The sequence below is a fragment of the Vulpes lagopus genome, chromosome 2 (genome assembly GCF_018345385.1).
Source record: "Vulpes lagopus strain Blue_001 chromosome 2, ASM1834538v1, whole genome shotgun sequence".
NCBI classification, from domain to species: domain Eukaryota; kingdom Metazoa; phylum Chordata; class Mammalia; order Carnivora; family Canidae; genus Vulpes; species Vulpes lagopus.
The window spans coordinates 158,526,407-158,544,879 of NC_054825.1; the positions used below are offsets into that span (position 1 = coordinate 158,526,407).

At 60.1% G+C, this 18,473-nt stretch overlaps 2 protein-coding genes across 6 annotated transcripts; one reads left to right on the forward strand and one right to left on the reverse strand.

The window, feature by feature from the left end:
* The first annotated feature begins 2,124 nt into the window (after nucleotides 1-2,124).
* CNOT3 (CCR4-NOT transcription complex subunit 3) lies at nucleotides 2,125-15,177 on the forward strand. 5 transcript variants are annotated; one of them, XR_005985986.1, is made up of 18 exons: nucleotides 2,125-2,263; nucleotides 5,735-5,812; nucleotides 5,926-5,993; nucleotides 6,237-6,311; nucleotides 6,434-6,523; nucleotides 6,670-6,798; nucleotides 6,897-6,992; nucleotides 7,975-8,197; nucleotides 8,293-8,426; nucleotides 8,740-8,796; nucleotides 9,958-10,345; nucleotides 10,424-10,547; nucleotides 11,027-11,225; nucleotides 12,174-12,273; nucleotides 12,381-12,579; nucleotides 12,819-13,034; nucleotides 13,558-13,683; nucleotides 14,862-15,177. XR_005985986.1 is itself a non-coding variant. In XM_041743348.1 (18 exons), the coding sequence occupies exons 2-18, from the start codon at nucleotides 5,788-5,790 to the stop codon at nucleotides 14,958-14,960; spliced, it is 2,265 nt and encodes a 754-aa protein (XP_041599282.1). In that variant the 5' UTR covers nucleotides 2,125-2,263; nucleotides 5,735-5,787; the 3' UTR covers nucleotides 14,961-15,177. The 5 variants fall into 5 exon arrangements, 4 of the variants coding, with proteins under 4 accessions (XP_041599282.1, XP_041599285.1, XP_041599284.1 ...); XM_041743348.1 differs by having other exon boundaries at nucleotides 12,819-12,951; XM_041743351.1 differs by having other exon boundaries at nucleotides 12,414-12,579; nucleotides 12,819-12,951.
* LENG1 (leukocyte receptor cluster member 1) lies at nucleotides 15,160-18,366 on the reverse strand. Its single transcript, XM_041743372.1, has 4 exons — nucleotides 18,051-18,366; nucleotides 16,973-17,152; nucleotides 16,068-16,330; nucleotides 15,160-15,452 (listed from the first exon to the last, which is right to left on the reverse strand). Exons 1-4 carry the CDS (start codon nucleotides 18,180-18,182, stop codon nucleotides 15,179-15,181), a joined length of 849 nt encoding a protein of 282 aa, XP_041599306.1. The 5' UTR covers nucleotides 18,183-18,366; the 3' UTR covers nucleotides 15,160-15,178.
* Between the last annotated feature and the right edge of the window lie 107 nt (nucleotides 18,367-18,473).

The window sequence follows — 18,473 nt, forward strand, 5'->3', positions numbered from 1 at the left end:
AAAACTTGGCTGATTGCTGATGAGTTTGCTGGAAGGGTGCTTTGCCCGCCACTCTTCACAACCTTCACCCACTTGTCCGGAGTCAAGAAAGGATCTGACTCCTCTGGTGCTGCAGTCCTGCGAAGTCTTAGAGATTCTCAAAGCTAAATATACTTCAGATTACCCAGGGTGGCTTGTTAAAACCAAGGTTGCAGAGTCCAGAGTTTCTGCTTCTGTTGGTCTAGGGTGGGAACTCAAAAGTGTGGATTTCTAGTAAGTTCCCAGGTGATGTTTAGGCTGCTGATTGAGACCTCACTGGAGAACCACTGCCCTAGAAAATTTTCTGTACCAGATGAGCTACATGTTGGAATCATCTCAGTAGGCTTAAAAATTACTGTCTGGTTCCTGTCTCCAGAAATTCAGATTTCACTGGTCTAGGGTAAAGCCTGAGTATCTGGATTTTTTTTTTTTTCAAGCCACCCAGGGTATTGTAGCCACGTGCAACCAAATTTGAGAACCACTGCTCTGTATCCTTGCTACTCAAAGTGCCAACTGTGGAGCATCAGCATCACCTGGCAACTCCCGAATCAGAATATGCATTTTAACAAATCTCCAGTTGGTTTCCAGATGTCTGAGAGAGGCATTGCTCCATCCAGGGACCACACGTTGAAGAGTGTTGTGGCTCTAGATCAATGGCCATCCAACTCCAGTGAGCATGGGGATCACCCAGGGAAGTGTGTAAAAGTGCAGACGTCTAGGCTTCGCTATCTCCATCTGTGTGCACCTGGGAACACTGCGTTTTCACAAACCCTTCCCCTCCTTTGCCAGGTGATTCCGATGCAGCCCTCACCTGCACCCTCCTTGGATTTGTCCTTCCCCACCTTCCCATCTAGACCAGACCGTCTGACCCTGGGCAAATGCCTCAGGGTTCGTGAAAGCACCAGTGCCTCCCGAGTCGTCGACCACAAGTCTTCCCTCGCTTGCATGCACATGCATTCATTCATTCCTTCACTGAGCAAACAGTTACTGTGTTCCTGCGGATGCCAGCTCCAGGAGGGCAGCCGGGGCGCGGGAGGGCACAGGGCGATCTCCTGCGTATCCTCTGCATTGTCCTCACGACGCAGAGGAAGCGGACGTGCAGAGGAAGCTCCTGTTCCCCCGCCGCGGAGCCAGGCGGAGGCAGTACAGAAACTGCACGCCCCCGCCCCGTGAGCGCGGAGCTGCCGGTGACCACTGCCTCCCTCCTCCGATCTACAACCCTGAGTCCGAAACGTGAGAATCGCAAAGACAGGCAGCGAGAGGAGCACTACGCGCCCGGGAGCCGAGCCCGCCTGCTACGCCCCGTTTCACACGCCGCGAAGGCCGGTGCCGCCCCCTCGCTGCGCCCCTGGACTGGCCGCGGTGAGCGACAGCCGTCCTGGCCAACGAGCGGAGAGGGGCGGGCCCGCCGGCCCAGCTCCGCCCCGTAGCCCAGCGCAGCTTTAATTGGCAGGCGACTTCGGCACCTGTCCTCCTCCCATTAGGTGTAAGGCCTTTCACGCCCACGCTCCACGCCTGCCTCCGCTTTCCCCACCCACTTCCGGAGCCAACCAATGGCCTCGGGGCAGAAGATCCCCTCACAACCAATTAAAAACGGCCCTAAACTCGACGCCTGACTTCCCGCCCCTGATCAGCCTAGCTCCTCCCCCCGGCCAATTGGTTTAGGAGAGGGGGGCGGGTGTATCCAATCAGCACGACAGTGGCGTCTTGATGGACGCGCGGGCCCTCGCGCTGGCGTGTTGTGCCCTGAGGCGGGGAGGAGGCGGAGCGGGGAGGAAAACCCGAGCCAATCCTAGTAGCCTGCGCGGGAGGCCAATCGAACGCCGCGCCTTGGAGGGATTGCCCAATCGGGGAGAGGGGGCCGGCTGCGTCCTGGCCAAAGACCAATAGAGTGCGACCGAAGGGCAAGAGCGACGTGCCGCCGGAGCAATCACAGACCTGTGCACGGGGCTCGGGGGCGGGTCGGCGCCAGAGACGAGAAGAGAGGAGGGGAGGCCTCCTCCGCCGCCGCCATCTTGGACCGGGCCCGGTCAGCTTCCGCGGAGCCATCGGCAGACGCCGCGGCCTCCCCTGAGCCCCGACCCCGTCGTCAGAACAACCCCGGGCCCACTTCCCCCCCACCCCACTTCCGCTTCGCGCCGCTATCGCGATAGCGCCCGGGCCCGGGGCGCGAGAAAAAGGCGGCGGGTGCTCGCCTCCCCCGCCTGTCGCGATACGCTCCTCAGCGGCGGCGCCAGCTCCTGTGGTGAGAGCGTCAGGCTCGACTGGGCCGGACCCCTTCCCCTCCTCCCCCGGCGCCACCACCGCCTGTCGCGACATGGCCGCCCCCGCACCCCCGGCCCCCGCGGGCGGATCTCCGGCTCCCGGCAGGGGCGGCCCCGGCGCCCGCCGCCCTGCCCCCGCCCCCCGTGCCCCCCTCGTCCGCGCCCCGCGGCGGCGCCGGAGGTCCCCCGCGGGGGTCCGGTGGTGCGGGCGCGCGGGGCCGCCCCTTTCCGCGTCGGGGGCGGCGGCTCGGGGAGGGGGTCTCCACCCCGGGGCCAGGTCCCCCTGCACCGCCCGCCGCCGGCCCCCGGCAGCCTCCGCCAAAGTTTGCCCCGCAGCGGAAAGTCGGGGGCCCGGGCCTTGCGCCTTCGGGGCGGCCGGGGCAGCCCCCTGCGCTGCCCCTCGGGCCGGGTGATGTCACTCCCACTCCCTCGGCTTCGCGGGTCTGGGGCGCCCGCCACGGACCTGGGTGTGCCGATAGCGTGCCCCCTTCCCATCAGCCCTTGGTGGAGTGCACCCCCCCGTGGCCCGGCCCGCCCCCCGGCGTCTGTGCCGGTCCCTACTGGTGTCCGCAGTGCTGGGTCCCGGGCACACGGCACCCCACTCCCAGGTACCGGGGACCCCTGGGAGCCTGAGGCCTCCTAGGGCTGGGGCTCCCCTACCAATGAGACATGTGCACTTTGCTGGGGGGGTGTGCTTTCTCCTCCAGGGCAAGGAAACTTTCTCGGTGTTGCTTCCCCCAGGCAGCGGGTTCCTGCCCCGGTGGGCCAGGGCCCGTGTTAGGTGTAGGTGGACAGGGCAGCGCTTCTGCCCCTTCCTGCATGCTCTCAGGTGTGACTCTAAGGCTTCCACCCTCTCAGCGGCTGGGAGACCCCCGCCGTTGTCAGTTTGCGAAGCACAGAGGTTCCTCTGCTGTAGTCATTCCCCGGGTGGGGTTCCCAGGCCCCCATCCTTGGTGTCAGCCTCCCTGTGTGTGTGTGTGGGGGGGAGGTGACTACCTGCACCCTAGGCTCTACATGTCCCTCCTCCAGGGTCTCAGGAGCATTGTGTGGCTCCCTCAGCAGCCTCCTGGGCTAAGGATTGCTCTCCAGCATCACTTCCCAGTGTGCCAAAGCTCCTGGTCCACTGTGACAGCCCCCGGGGTTAAGGACTAGGCTTTCTGCCCTCCTCCCTGGGTCCCTGGCAAGGCCTCTCTGTGACTGTGCCCTTTCCCCAGAGCTGAGGTTTTGGGGGCTGTCCATGATTGTCGTTTTGGTCCCGCATTGAAATGGTTGTTGCCTCCCATGGGTCTGGCGCACTACTTAACCCCAATCCCAGAATGGGGTCCTGGGGAGGGATGAGACTTGGTGAAGCCTCTTGGGCCGGGGCTTCTTGTTTCCTCAGTTGTGTTTGAAACACTTTGCCATGAGCGTTCGAGCTCTTCGGTGCCTGAGATCCCCTGTCTCGGTGGGCCTACTGTGATTACCTTTTCCTTGAGGATCCCCCAGGAGCCATGGGGGTTCCCAGCTCTTTAAGAATGGGGCTTTTCCATTGTGGTACCTCCACTTCAAGGCCCAGGCTCTAGTTCTCTTTATCTCTGGTCCCTTGTTTCAGGGTGGGGGAGGGAGAGCATCTTTCTTCAAAGGCAGGGGCTGTTGCTCCCACAGCGAAGGCTCCTGTCCACTGTAGCACCCAGCCCAGAAGGTGCAAGTACCCTGGGCCCTGGTGCCTCCCACAGATACAGGGTTGTCTTCCCTGGGCCCAAGATGTCCTCTCCTGGGTGAGGCCTCTTGTTCCCCTGCCACCGTGCTTCTCACTCCTTCAGGACTTGCCACAGTCTGCTCCCCTCTTGGGGTATCACCTCCCCCCTGAGCTGTGGCATGCATCCTCTCCCTCCGGGCTGCCCCTGGCCTTAAGAGGCATTCCTGTGTTGGGGTCCTGGCCCTCTCCCAAGCTCCCAGGCCAAAGGCTCTTCCATTTCAGTTTGGTCCTCTCTGTGCAACTGTCTGCTAGGTGCTTCTCTGGCTGCCTCCTTTTTGGAGGGATCTTCTTGTGTGGGGATCTGGCCCCACTGTGGTGTGTCGGCTGGCCTGGGGCCGAGGGTGGAGCCATCATCTGGGTTGGCCCTTATGGAGATGTATACTCCCTCAAGTCTGAGCTGTGACATCCCTCTCCCCCGCTCTTCAGTGTCCAGAATGGGCTCTCGTGGAGGATGCTGGTGCAGACAGCCTCGGGGCCTTGGTCCTTCTCCAGCATACTCTCATGCCGTGTGCTTTCGTACATGTTATACACTAGCCGTTAGCTGTGTGTAATTGAAATAAAAATGCAAAGTTCTAGTTTTTCATAGTGGTGTTTAGAGACATAGGTAGCATTTATAGGGAGCATTTTTGTCGTCGTAGAAAGTGTTGTTGGATAGGGCTGTTGGTGAGGCAGTCTGTCCTGGCTGTGGGTAAGGCTGCTCTTGGGCTCCCTGCCCTGGGCCTATCTCAGCCACACTTCAGGAGAGACCCCCTCTCTGGGGAGTGACCTCTGGCATAACCCTCCTGCAAGGCTCCTGGATCCCCCCTGATCCTGGTGTCGACCCTAAGTTGTGGCTTCCTTGGGCCAGAGCTCCTGGTGGCTCCCCTTTGACCTCAGCGTCTTCTGGGTTACATAGACTGTTAGGGTGAAGATGCCCCTCTCTCCTGGTCCTGGCGGTTTATGTTTCTCTGAGTCTGTGTTACCACCATATCTGATACATAACTCCTTCGAGTGCACAGATGGCTCTCTCATAGCTCTGGTCCCCATCCACCTTGCTGGCCCTCCGGGGGTGATGCTTTCTACCCCCATGTGTCTAAATCTTGGTATCGGTGTCTTTGGGTTGGGTGTCTCTTGTGTTTTAAGGATTCTGTTCTGGAATGAACTTGGTGGTGTAAGGCCCTCTTCTGTTTGGGACCCAGTCCTGTCACGACGGGTGGGTTTAGCTCTTCATGATTCCAGGTATTTCCCATCTCCCGCTGCTCCCCCTCCTTCCCCTGCAGTTCTCACAGACAGCAGACAGCATCTGAACTTTCTCCCTGAAAACTGTCTCTGACCTGAGGGGTAACCTCCCCGAGTTAGGAGTCTAGACACCTGTGTACCGTGCCCCTCTGTGGGCTTTCATCCCCAGCATTCAGCGATGGGCTGCTTGACTTCTTGCTCTAAAATGTCTGGAGTGTCATCTGGTGAGAAAGTATCCCGTGCTCTAGGTACTTTCCACTTCCTGGGTCGGAGGTACACGAAAAGTACATTTGTTTCCTTGTTTCAGCAAACTTCCAGAGTGTTCAGACCCCTGCAGTGGGCTGTCAGGGCAGCATAAGTAGAACTTGGCCTCATCTCTCATCAGAGAGTGAACGCATCTTCGCTTTACCATTCCATGTATTCCTGTTCCCAGCCTCGTCATGTTTGTGTTTGGAACAGACAGGGAATAAACATGTCCCCCTTCCTTGTCTCTCAGCAGCGTCCGTCTCTAAGAGAGTATGAAGAGAGTGCGTCTGTAGGGCAGGGAAGATGGCGGACAAGCGCAAACTCCAAGGTACTGGTCTCCCTGCCCACTGCCTGTGTGGCCTCGTGCCCACTATCTTTAGAACTCCCCCTTGGGTGCCTACTGCCTGGGCAAGGTGCTAATAGCCTCTCCTCCCTGGCCAGGTGAGATTGATCGCTGCCTCAAGAAGGTGTCCGAGGGCGTGGAACAGTTTGAGGATATTTGGCAGAAGGTACAGAGCCTGGGGCCTTAACAGTCTGGGTCTTAGAGGAGAAGAGCACGGGAAAAGGCTCAGGGTCTCTGGGTGTAGGCCAGGGAGAGGGGCTGTGGGTCTGGTGCTGAGGACAGAAGGAACAGTTCTGAGACAGATGGGGGTGGAGGCATCCATACCCCTCAGAGGCTGGAGCTTCACCACTAGAATGGGCACTAGGATGGCAAGCCCCACACTGACACCTGGGTTCCCTTCATCCCGCAGCTCCACAATGCAGCCAACGCGAACCAGAAAGAAAAGTATGAAGCTGATCTAAAGAAGGAGATTAAGAAGCTTCAAGTGAGGGGCCTAGGGGCCCAGCTTCCTGCATCCTGAGGGCAGAGGGAACAGGGAGGAGGGGGCTGGCAGCCTTGGTGCCCAGGTCCTGAGGCAATGTGACTCTTGCTTTTCCCCATCTGCAGCGGCTGAGGGACCAGATCAAGACATGGGTAGCATCCAACGAGATCAAGGACAAGAGGCAGCTCATAGACAACCGCAAACTCATTGAGACGGTAGGAGCTCAGAGCCTGGTACCTGAGAGGTGGGAGGTGGCCGGACTCCCTGGGCCCAAGAAGTCTCTGGAAGAGGATGGTTTCTCCGGCAAGGTTAAGGGGAGAGGTGATGGGCTGGGATCTCCTGCCAACTGCGCTCTCCACAGCAAATGGAACGGTTCAAAGTTGTGGAGCGAGAGACCAAGACTAAAGCCTACAGCAAAGAGGGCCTGGGCCTGGCACAGAAGGTGGACCCTGCCCAGAAGGAGAAGGAGGAGGTCGGCCAGTGGCTCACAGTGAGTCAGGAAAGAGAGGAGATGACCTTTGGGGCCCTAACCTCCAGGCATCCACAGAGACCTGCTGACCAGCTGCCTTTCCACTCCCTCTCCCCCAGAACACCATTGACACCCTGAACATGCAGGTGGACCAGTTTGAGAGTGAAGTGGAGTCACTGTCCGTGCAGACGCGCAAGAAGAAGGGTGACAAGGATGTGAGTAGGGGGACACTGCATCCAGGGGACAGAGATGGGCTGGCGAGTGGGAGGCATGTGGCCAGTTGGGGGTAGCACCTGTTGGTGAGCCAGTGTCAGGGCTCCAGCCTTGGTCAGCAGTGGCACCATGGAAAGGGGGAGTGGTTTGGGGGAACATGCTGGGTTCTGCTGGGGTTGCAGACTAGGTGAGAGCAGATAGCCATACAGGGTGGAGAAGTCTGAGAGCTGAAGCCTCCTGGCTCCGAGAAGGCTCAGGTCCTGAGGCAGTAAGCAGAGGCGAGCCTCATTTGGGCTGAGAAGAGCCATCTAGGGCAGAGCCAGGTCTAGGTTCCCAGATTCCAGAACTCCAGTGCTGAAGGGTGTGGATTCAGGGGGATGCAAACGTCATGTACTTGATGGCCCAGGGAGCGGAGAGCTGGGTCCAGGGGCAGGGGGCATGGGAGAGGTGCCCAATCTGGGTGTCAGACTCCGAGGAGTTTGGGAAGCTGGAGCCACAACAGGTCCTTGTGGAAAGGATGGGGATATTTAGAACTGAGGAAGGGGCAGGTGGCTGGAGAGCCCGAGCCAAGCTGCTGAATCTGGACCCCTAGGGGTGGGGATTGTGAGGACAAAGATGACGGTGGTCATAAACAGCAAGCTTGCTGCAAACAGGCATCATCATTTGCCGTTAGAGCAAGATGGGGTGAGGGGGGTGGGCTGCAGTTGTGAGATCTGGGCTGTCAGGGGAGCTGCAGGGAGGGCCACAGTGTAGGAGGCATGGGGCTTTCTGGTCTGTTGGGAGGTTTCCAGGGATGTCTGGGTGGGAGCTGAGGATCCTTGAGGGGCCGGGGCGGGCAGACTCCTCACTGCCCGTGCCAGGAGGGGCTGGAGTGGAGCCTCCTGCATCTCTGCAGGGGTCGGGGACTGAGGACGGGTTCTGCGGGGGCAGGAGGGGCCTGGGCAGGTGCCCTGCAGCCCCTGAGCCTGGCCCTGGGCTCGCCAGCAGAAGCAGGACCGGATCGAGGGCCTGAAGCGGCACATCGAGAAGCACCGCTACCACGTGCGCATGCTGGAGACCATCCTGCGCATGCTGGACAACGATTCTATCCTTGTCGATGCCATTCGCAAGATCAAGGATGACGTTGAGTACTATGTCGACTCGTCCCAGGACCCTGACTTCGAGGAGAACGAGTTCCTCTATGACGATCTGGACCTCGAGGACATTCGTGAGGCCCGGGGTTGGCCTGTGGGCATGGGGCAGTGAGGGCCAGGTGGGATGGTGTCCGAGCCTGTTCAGCATGCCCCTCCCTGCCCCCAACAGCACAGGCGCTGGTCGCCACCTCCCCCCCCAGCCACAGTCATATGGAGGATGAGATCTTCAACCAGTCCAGCAGCACACCCACCTCGACCACCTCCAGCTCTCCCATCCCGCCCAGCCCGGCCAACTGCACCACGGTGAGGAGGCAGCCCAGGGGAGGGTAACCAAGGAAGTGGGGTCTTGGTGTCACGGGTTGGGGCATGCGGCAGAGGCCAGGCAGTGGGGAGTGGCTCAGGCAGGGATCCAGGACTGGATTCCCTGAGGAGAGCAGGCTGCCAGGCCTGTGAGACGCTGGCAGGGGGTGCTGGCTCCCAGGAGACAAGGACCCTGGGTACCCCGATGAGGTTAAGGGCATAGGTCCCGCAGCAGCCCTGGGAGCTTCAGAGATTGGAGTCTCTGTTGGGGCCCTAGGGGTCACACAGGTTTCCGTCTGCTCCTCTCCCACTTCAGGAAAACTCTGAAGATGACAAGAAGAGAGGACGCTCAACAGATAGCGAAGTCAGCCAGGTAGGTGTGACGGGCATATCAGTCTGCCATTGGCTCCCAGGGCTCACAAAGGCCTGAGTGCACGAGGAAGGCCAGTAGCCTTACTTAGGGCAGGTGTGGAGGGCCAGGCAAGCAGGTGGCTGGTGCTGTGGTTGAGTGTGTGGCATGGAGTAGTGGCCTGGCCTGGGTGGTCAGGAGACCTTGCTCCAGAAAGACCCCTTGCCCCTGACGTGGGGGGAAGACTATGGTTTACCAGGTGGGGAGAAGGGGGCGGGCAGACAGGTGGGTGGTGCCCAAAGATGACCCACCTGGCTCAGGCCGAGGGTCCCCCCCCCCCCGCCCCTTGTGGAGTGGCTGTGGAATGGCCCCACCAGCTGGAGAAACGACTACTCAGAAGTCACACGGGTTTCTTTGGGCCTCTTTGGGCCTTGTCCTGGGTCTTGGCTGTGCTAGTGATGGACATCATGGACTTCCAAGAGGGGAGGCACTTCTCAGGCCGTCTGTGTTCCCCCAGTGAATCCTGTGGATTCTGGGACGGGAGCTGGTCCTCGAACCAGGGTCCTAGTTAGGGAGGAGCCTGGTGGGAGGGCACCGGTAGGGCTGCTCTGGGCCCTGGGGGGGCCAGGAACCAGTTGGTCTCATAATTCCTTGACATGTGGCATGTGTGAGGTGTGGGGAGCAGTTAGCTGCCACTGTGCCCTGGGCGTGTCACTCTGCTCTCTAGGTAGTGGTCATCAGCAGCCCTTCAAGTAGTTTTTGTGACTCTTGAAGTAACATTCAGAACTGCTGCCCAATTTAGACTTTTTTCTTCTCTTGGACTCAGCTGGTTGGACTAATTTCATACTGAGGACATTTAGTTACCTCCCTGCCCTCAGATGGGTGTCTGTGACCGGCACCCAGGTTGTGTGTCAAACCCCCACCAGATGTTTTGGGGAGGCGTCCATGTAGGACATGGGGAGCTGGGGTGGGGGCTGGGATGCATGTGAGTGTCTTAGGTGTGAAGGTGGTTATTGAAGCCTTGAGGGTGAGGTCAGCAGGGGGAGGAAGCTCAGGCAGCCAGGCCCAGTGAGGACGGCAACCCAGCTTGGAGGAGGGGTGCTGGGGTGGGGAGGGTGGGCAGCATGTGGGAGGCTCAGCAGACCTGGTCAACTGGATCCTGATCCTCTTCTCTCCCACCTGTAGTCTCCAGCCAAAAATGGCTCTAAGCCTGTCCACAGCAACCAGCATCCTCAGTCTCCGGCCGTGCCGCCCAGCTACCCACCTGGCCCCCCACCTGCCACCTCTGCCCTTAGCACCACTCCTGGCAACAATGGGGCCTCCACCCCAGCAGCGCCCACAAGTGCCCTGGGCCCCAAGGCCAGCCCAGCTCCCAGCCACAGTTCCGGCACCCCTGCCCCCTACGCCCAGGCCGTGGCCCCACCAGCCCCCAGCGGGTCCAGCACCACCCAGCCCCGGCCTCCCAGTGTCCAGCCCGGTGGGGGAGGGGGAAGTGGTGGAGGCAGCAGTGGCAGCAGTGGCAGTAGTAACAGCAGTGGAGGTGGAGGTGCTGGCAAACAGAACGGCGCCACCAGTAAGTGGGAGGACTGCAGGGGGTTGGGGGGGTTCTGGGATTGGCTGGCCTCTTTTCATTCTCTCTTCCCACCCCCAGGTTATAGCTCAGTGGTGGCCGACAGCCCGGCAGAGGTGGCTCTCAGCAGCAGTGGGGGCAGTGGTGCCAGCAGCCAGGCTCTGGGCCCCCCATCAGGTTCCCACAACCCACCTCCCAGCACCTCGTGAGTGTCTGGCCTTCAGCAGCCCCTGTCCTTGCCAGGACTTCTCCCACTGGGTTGGGTGTCGTGTCCAACTTCTTTCCAGCCAGAACATCGTATACACCAGTCCCCTAGCTTTACCCTTTTGACTGTTTTAAAACGTTCCTTGGTTAATTGGGAGTGTTCTCAGAGTTCCATATATCCCCTTTCTGGTGACCTGCCTCAGGCTCACCTGACTCCCCTCAGAGAGCTGCCGCTCCATACCTCAGGTCAGACCTTTCTCAGAAGATGGCCCCAAGAAAGGGAGGAGTGAAGAGCTGCTCCCTGGGTCTGCCTCCTTACCAGGCTCTGGGTGGGCTGCCCCAAGGGATGGACGCACTTGCCCTGTGTCCATGCACCTAAGTGGAACATCCACCTCCCACATGCTCCCCACCCCATGTGCCGTCGCCGCGGCCTGACTCGTCCCTGGAGCACCGAGCCCTCTCTCCTTCTCTGCTGCCCAGGAAGGAAACCAGTGCAGCAGCCCCTGCAGGGGCTGGGGGTGTGGCCCCAGGCTCAGGGAACAATACAGGAGGACCCAGCCTCCTGGTGCCGCTTCCCGTGAACCCTCCCAGCTCCCCGACACCTAGCTTCAGTGAGGCCAAGGCAGCTGGCGCCCTGCTCAACGGACCTCCACAGTTCAGCACCGCCCCAGAGATCAAGGTGGGCCCCAGCTGCTGTGTCCTTGTCCTGCCATCCTCCTGTACATTTGCTGTCCCCCAACCTGCAGGTCTGCCACCCTCAACTCCTCTGGGGGGCTCTGGTGTGCTCTCCCCACTGGCTGTGCTCTCGCCTGGTCTCTGAGCTCCTCCACCATCCTGCCCTCTGGGACACTTTCCTGTGCTCCTGTTGGGACCTGCCCTCTTGCACTCTGGGTTCCCATCATCTCTGTCCCCATTTCTGCTCACTCCTTCAGACACCCATCATCCAGCTCACCACCATCCTTTTCCCTTCCGAGGGACTGCCTAAATTGAGAAAACACTGATGCCCACTCTGGGATGCACTTCATGCTGGGTGAATACACCCAGGTCCCGCCTTCTGTATAGGAAGCTGCGTGTGACTGCACGGGGCAGGGCAGCACGTGCTGTGGAGCCGTAGAAATGTCTTGTACTGAACCTGGGGAGGTGGCCCAGCAAGGTCTCTAAGGAGAGACCTCTGAGCCGGGAGTGATGGGGGTCCTGGGGTCTGGTGAGGTCCCTATAGCAGGACAGGCTAAGGGAAGGAGTGGTTCTCTTGTGCCAGAGTTCTGGGATGGCTGCCATGGGAGCTGGGGTACGTGCAGATCCCTGCCCCACAGCAGCCTCCCATGGCATGGCCGCCAGCAGAGTGGGTGCTAGTGTAGGTGTGAGAATTGTGTGCTACCACATGTTCTGAGCGGTGGTGGTGCCGCATCCATGCACCACAGTTTGGTCTGCCATGTGCAGCACGCGGTCATGGTCCGGCTCGGGAGGGGCCCTGCTCACCAGGCAATCCTCTGATGCTGCCTATGCCTCAACATCCAGATTTTCTCCCCACTGCCAGCTACCTTGGTGAAGAACTGGTAGCCTTGGCTGAGCCAAGCGTCTGCCAGAGGGGGAAACAGCATGGGTGGCAGCTGTCTTCTCCCCACAGGCCCCGGAACCTTTGAGCTCTCTCAAGTCCATGGCAGAGCGGGCAGCCATCAGCTCCGGCATCGAGGATCCTGTGCCAACGCTGCACCTAACCGAGCGAGGTGAGGGTCTGGGTGAGGTGGGGGCGGGGCGGCCGGGCAGGAGTAATGGCACACTCCAGCCTCACCGGAGGGCCTGGCCCTGCCACACCCCGCACACCGCCCTGCAGACATCATCCTGAGCAGCACGTCCGCCCCACCAGCCTCAGCTCAGCCGCCCCTGCAGCTGTCAGAAGTGAACATCCCGCTCTCGCTGGGCGTGTGTCCCCTGGGGCCTGTGCCCCTCACCAAGGAGCAGCTCTACCAGCAGGCCATGGAAGAGGCCGCCTGGCACCATATGCCCCACCCCTCAGACTCCGAGCGTATCCGGTGAGGGACCAAGACCCCTGAGCGTGGGGAGGCGGCCCTGATGGTTGGGTATGGTTCCCCAGTCCAGAGACACTGTGTGAAGCTTGCTGCTGGTCCTCCATGCTGGGGTGATTGGGTGCCTGGAAGCTCCCTTGATCCGTGGGGTGGGCGGCTGTGGTCAGATCAGGGCTAGATTTCTACCCCTACCTCGAGACCGTGGGAATCATCAGGCACTAGAATAAGCCGCCTCTCCTCCACAGGCAGTACCTCCCCCGGAACCCCTGCCCGACACCCCCCTACCACCACCAGATGCCACCCCCACACTCGGACACCGTGGAGTTCTACCAGCGCCTGTCGACTGAGACGCTCTTCTTCATCTTCTACTATCTGGAGGTACAGCAGGGCCCCCGGGGCAGCCTCGGGCCCCCCGGCTTCGCCGCCACCGCCGCCGTCCCCCCTCGGGCTGGAGGGGTGAGGTGGGTGCCCCACTGCGGCCACCGGGACCGCACCCCCTCCCTGTCCCCAGTCCTGCCCTCCCCTCACCCCCCAGGCAAACCTGTCCCCATTCCCACTTCAGCTCAGGCTAGGTTTGTCCACTGTGGGGGCTTGGGAGCCCCCGCCCCTCCAGCCTCCTCTGGGTGTGCCCCGGTGTCTGTCACAGTGCAGTCACGGCCTCTGGAGGCCACTAGAGAACTGTCCCCTCTGCATGACCCCAGGGAGTTAGAACCAGCCCCACTCTCATCCTGCCCTGGGAAGCTTCCTGAACTGCCTGCTCTCAGCTCTCAACACGCAGTAGTTTCTTTTCCTTCTCAAAGCTTCCCTGAAAGCAATTTCTTCTGACCAGCAGTGGTATGTTCTGTGTCCCCACCCATCTCCACCTGGACTGTCCAGCCCACCCTTGGTCTACGGCGGGGCCCGGGTCAGCCCTGATGCCCTGTGCCCCTTGCCCCCACCAGTTTGGGGGCCCCCTGATCCTTGGCTCCTCCCTTCCTCCCCCAGGGTACAAAGGCGCAGTATCTGGCAGCCAAGGCCCTAAAGAAGCAGTCGTGGCGGTTCCACACCAAGTACATGATGTGGTTCCAGAGGCACGAGGAGCCCAAGACCATCACAGATGAGTTTGAGCAGGTGAGGGCCCCTCGCTGTGCCCTGCCCACCCCCAGGCCCGTCGTCATCCTCCTCTTCCTCCGACCCCATTGCTGGTCCTCCCCTGGGGCATCACCATGGTGTCCCGTCCTCCAGGGAGGCACCTGGCCTATCGTCTCACACCTAGCAGATCAGGGACTCCTTGGCAAACACAAACAGGGAAGCTGTATTCTTTAATGACCTTCCCACATGGTGAAAATCAGAACCTCCTACTTGTTGCACAACACTCTGTGGCCAGGCTGTGTTGGGTTTGAATTCAGCTCCAGCTGGGTGACCTTGGGCAAGTCGCTTGGACCTGCCTCCATGCCCTTATGTATAAACACGAGCTGACAAACCCCATGTGTGCAGTTGTTACAAGGATTAGATGAGTTAATGACATGTGAGTACTCTGTGGTGCCCGCTCTGTAGTACCCTGGGGGTGTTGGCTTCTGATAACTTCTAATTGTTGTGTTTCACAATGTTTTTTTCTATCCAATATTTGCCTGATGCCAAGTTCTGAACAAGGCCTCTATCCTCAGAGAACTCAGTCCCCTCCCTCAGTTCTTTTCAGGTTCTTTGCAGCATCTCAGATACTGATGCAGACCCGGCCCTTTCCCCGTGTCCTCTCTGACATTAAGCAGACTCCTCTCTCTATCCTGGTTTGGGCCAAAGTAATCCTCCAAGTCCATGGCAAGGCCTCCCTCCTTCAGAAACACCCACGCCACCACTGTCACCAATAAAACATCTATCCCAACAGCGTGCCTGGACGTAGACTCAGCCTATTCCATTCTCTAGGATGGGGTAACAGCCTCGGGGTTGTGTGAAGGTCAATGCTAGCACACAGCTCGAGGGCCGAGCACCAGCTCCTGTGCTCAAGCGCCGCAGCCCTCGCGAGAAGTCAGATGCTGTGTAAATATGCGGGGGACTGAGGCCCCATGCTGGCCTCGGTGCGCCTCTGCCTCCCCGGTTCCTTTAAAGGGGGCAGGAGAATCTTGTCCTGCCCGAAAAGAGCCTGGTGAGGGTGGAGGGAACTGGCACGTGCATGCAGGCCGCTGGGCCTGGTACCTGGCACGTCCCTGGCACGTCCCTGGCCCAGAGATCCGTTCCTTCTGTCAGTCGGTCCGGCCCAGATTCCTGGCCACCTGCTCGTCCACTCACTGACCACCTTCTCCCCTGGGCAGGGCACCTACATCTACTTTGACTACGAGAAGTGGGGCCAGCGGAAGAAGGAAGGCTTCACCTTTGAGTACCGCTACCTGGAGGACCGGGACCTCCAGTGACACCGGCCCCTCCCTCTACCCCCGCCCCCCCGCATGCTGACCCCCCTGCCCAGGCTAGGGCCCGGCCCTGGAAGACTGGGGGAGGCCCCAGGCCTTGGGGCAGCCCTCACCCCCAGGAAGCAGCCCCACCCTGGGGGCCCGGGGGCGAGGGCTGCCCCCTCCTCCCCTCCCCAGTGAGGGACATTTTTTGGTAAACCTATTTTCATTTTGGAAAATATTTATGAATAAATAGTTTTATATGACGGCTGGCAGCTGCGGCCTCTCCTCTCCCCCCAGGAGTCAGTGAGCGCTGGGGTCTTGCTGGTGGGGCGCCGGGCCCACTGGGGATTGAACTGGGAGTTGTACCGCCTCCGCCGTTCATCTGTCTCCTCCTCAGGCTGCTTCTCCTGGGGGGTTGTGCTCCGGACTCGTGCCAGCAGGGCCTCTGCCCGAGCCCGTTCTGTTGTTTCCCGCCGAAGACGTTCAGCTCGAAGCTGGTCCAGGGATGGGGGTCTGGGGGGAGAACACTCAGGTCAGAAAGCTTGTAGCCCCTAGAGGTCCCACTGTCCCCCAAGAAGGAGCTGCCCCACCTGGAACCCCATCCACCCCTACCTGCTCTGGTCTGAGAGGTTTGTGGGTGGGAAGCTGGCCTCATGCTGTGCAAGGACCCAGGACTGCCATCACTGCCCCTGATGCCCCTCCAGATCACGAGCTATGATGATGAGCACAGCCAGGACCTCAGTTTCCCCTTCTGTAGCTAGGAGACCTGCTCAGGTTTGTCCTCCTTGGGACACAAACCTGCTCTGACTGACCCCGTGGTTCTCAAACTAGACCCCAGAAAGCTTTGTTTCAGTGGGTTTCATCTATTGCTATTTTGCATAGAAGCGAGAAAACCTTGAAACAAGGTTACCTCCCCAGTCACCACAGTGTCTCTTCACACCCTGTCTCTCCAAAAGCCACTGGACAATCAAGGCTGAGTGAAGGGTCACGGGGGCTCAGGAAAACCAGCTTGCCTCTGCAGACCCCCTGCTAGGGTGTTGGGGCCCCAAAGCCACACGTGGCAAGCTGCCTCCCCAGGCCCCCAGCCCCTCACCCTGACAGCACCAATGCAGCCGCCCACTTCCTTACACTTCAGGCCGCTGCTTCTCAGGCCTCTCCTTCCCCTTCCTGCCATGGCCACCATTGTCCCCACTGTGCCGTCTCTTCCTCCTCAAGTGCTTCTGTATCTCCTGTAGAGGGTCCAGGCGGTTCTTGATCTTTTCATCTGGACCTGGGCCGAGCTGGGGGGCCCCTTGCCGTGGGGGTAGCTGGTACCAAGGCGGCTGAGTCTGGGCTTCTGCTGCACTCTGGCCCAGGTAGGTCAGGATGCCCAGAGCTTTCTCCTGCCTCTCCTGAGGGGGACAGAAAGAGGGAACTGAGGATGTCAGCGATGTCTCCACTCAGGGAGCCCTACCTGTGACAACAGAATCCCCCAGGCTCCTGGACAGGTAGAAGCAGCATGAGTCAACTCAGCCATTTTTCCAAGGACAGGTGGGCCTCCTGCACTGGGCAGAGTGTCAGTTCAATAACAAAAAACACAAGGGGGAAGGATGGGGTGCAACTGCTTTAGGGTTCAGAGGCAGCATCTTTGGGGAGATACTTTGAAGATGAACCTGAAAGCCTGCCAGCAAGGCAAAGGAGCGAGGCGAGACAAAGGCAAGTTCAGAGTTTGGTGGGAACCCCTGAAAGTGGTAAGTGACAGGACCCAGGTTCTGATTTAGGTGAAAAAGCTTCCTAATACACCTCCACAGGGTCTTGACATCAGCCCAAGGGGTCTGTACCTGACGGTGCCGTGCACCCACTTCCAAGCCCCTGCAGGGAGGGTGCCAATAACCCACACTTGGAGTGCTGTGTTCCAGTACTGAGTTCTGTGTCAGCTCATTTCATCCCCACCCTACCTCTCTGTTCCCATCAGTCACCCCAGACTTTACCCCTGACTGACAGGGACGGGGGGGGGGGGGGGGGGGGGCAGGGGGGGGGGCCGCGCAGCTTACTTTCTCCTGTCGCTTTTCTTCCTCATACTCTCTATTGCCTCTGGTCGCCCCTTTCCCTTCCTCCAGCAGCTCCCGAAATAGGTCCACAGGGCCAGAACTGGGGGCTCCCGCCTCTGCTGCTTGGAGCTCAGGTAGCGAGTGCTGGTGCCTGGCCTTCTTCCGTAGGAATTCTGTGCGGGCCTGGGGAAAAGAAAGTTACAGGCAGAGCATTCGTTGCCTAGCCGTGCCTCCGAGAGCTGTGAGACCGGTGCCAAGCACAGAGAATCCCTGTGCTGGTGCTGAGGGCTCATCAGAGCATCACCCAGCCTGGGGGAGAGGATGGGAGAATGAGGTGACACCTGGGTTTGTACGCTGCCTTTGGTGAACCAGAAGGGTTTCCCAACCTCAGCTGGCACAATAAAAACAGCTAGGAAGGCAGCCCAAAATTTGCGAACAGGCGACCAGAAATACAGGTAAGGCTCCAGATCACTGTCCCTCGACCACATGCAATCTTCTGCCAAAAGTGAGCTTTAAAAGCCCAGACCACCTCCCGGCCAGCGGTGAGGGCCAGATTCGTTAACAAACTTCAAACTCCGTGCACACTAGAAGCTAGAAGTTACACCGAGAGCCCCCGGGGTTGGGGGCCGCGGGGAGAGGGCTCGCCCCACAGGGGGATGGGTATGTCCCACTTCTCTGCACAGCGGAGGGCAGTGCCCTCTGGGCACGAACAGAGCAGGTCCAGCGCTCTGCTCGGGGCGAGCATACAGCAGACGCTCCAGAGAGGTCGGGCAGGAACACTAAACGTGGGTCTGCGTTTCTTTGAACTGCACAGGATTCATTTTTTCAGCAGCCCCTACTCTAAGCCAGGCACACCCTGGCCTCACGAAAACCGAGTGGCGGAAACCAGGGCAAAGGGGAGGCCCAGGTGGGGAAGCCTCAGGTAGGGCCCGCGCAGGCGAGCCCCTGCGTTTCCAACCGCGCCCAGCTCCTCCGGCCTCACGGGAGGCACTGCGCTTGTGCGCCATCCCGCTTCCGGCCCCTCCCCCACGCGCCTGCGCGCTCGGCCCGGGAGTCCCGTCCGACCGCACTCGGGGCTTACCTCCTGCTGAGCGAGCAGCACCCTCCGCTCACGTTCTTTCTCCTCCTCTCGGGCCTGAGCCTCGTCACGCCGCACGCGGGCGACATTGTCCTTGTTCCGGACGTGCCAACTCTTCTTGGGCAAGATATTCATGGCGTCGTAGCCGTCCACCGACTGCAGGCCCGCCTCTGAGCACTTTCTATTGGCGAGAGGATGCCGTTCCCTGTTGTTCCTGCCTCAGCTACGGATTGGCCCTGGGCTGGCTGCCACGCCCCCCGAAGTCCGTAGCGAGCGCTGATTGGCTGAGATGCCGAATTCGGGTTGGTGTAGCCTGGAGACCGCCTCTTCACCAGGTTCTGAGCCAATCACTTGTCCCCGCCCTCAAGCTACGGGACGCGGCCGCTGATTGGCTGGCCTTCTCGAGGCCGATACCTCTGATTGGCC

Excerpts from the sequence above, each read along its gene's own strand:
- CNOT3 (XM_041743348.1), top strand. The coding sequence starts at position 5,788 with ATGGCGGACAAGCGCAAACTCCAAG. Across the intron at positions 8,427-8,739 it reads GCCCGGCCAACTGCACCACG|GAAAACTCTGAAGATGACAA; the intron begins GTGAGGAGGCAG and ends CTCCCACTTCAG. Across the intron at positions 13,684-14,861 it reads TCACAGATGAGTTTGAGCAG|GGCACCTACATCTACTTTGA; the intron begins GTGAGGGCCCCT and ends TCCCCTGGGCAG.
- LENG1 (XM_041743372.1), bottom strand. The coding sequence starts at position 18,182 with ATGAATATCTTGCCCAAGAAGAGTTGGCACGTCCGGAACAAGGACAAT. Across the intron at positions 16,331-16,972 it reads AAGAAAAGCGACAGGAGAAA|GAGAGGCAGGAGAAAGCTCT; the intron begins GTAAGCTGCGCG and ends TGTCCCCCTCAG. Across the intron at positions 15,453-16,067 it reads GAGAAGCAGCGGCCTGAAGT|ACCCCCATCCCTGGACCAGC; the intron begins GTAAGGAAGTGG and ends TTCTCCCCCCAG.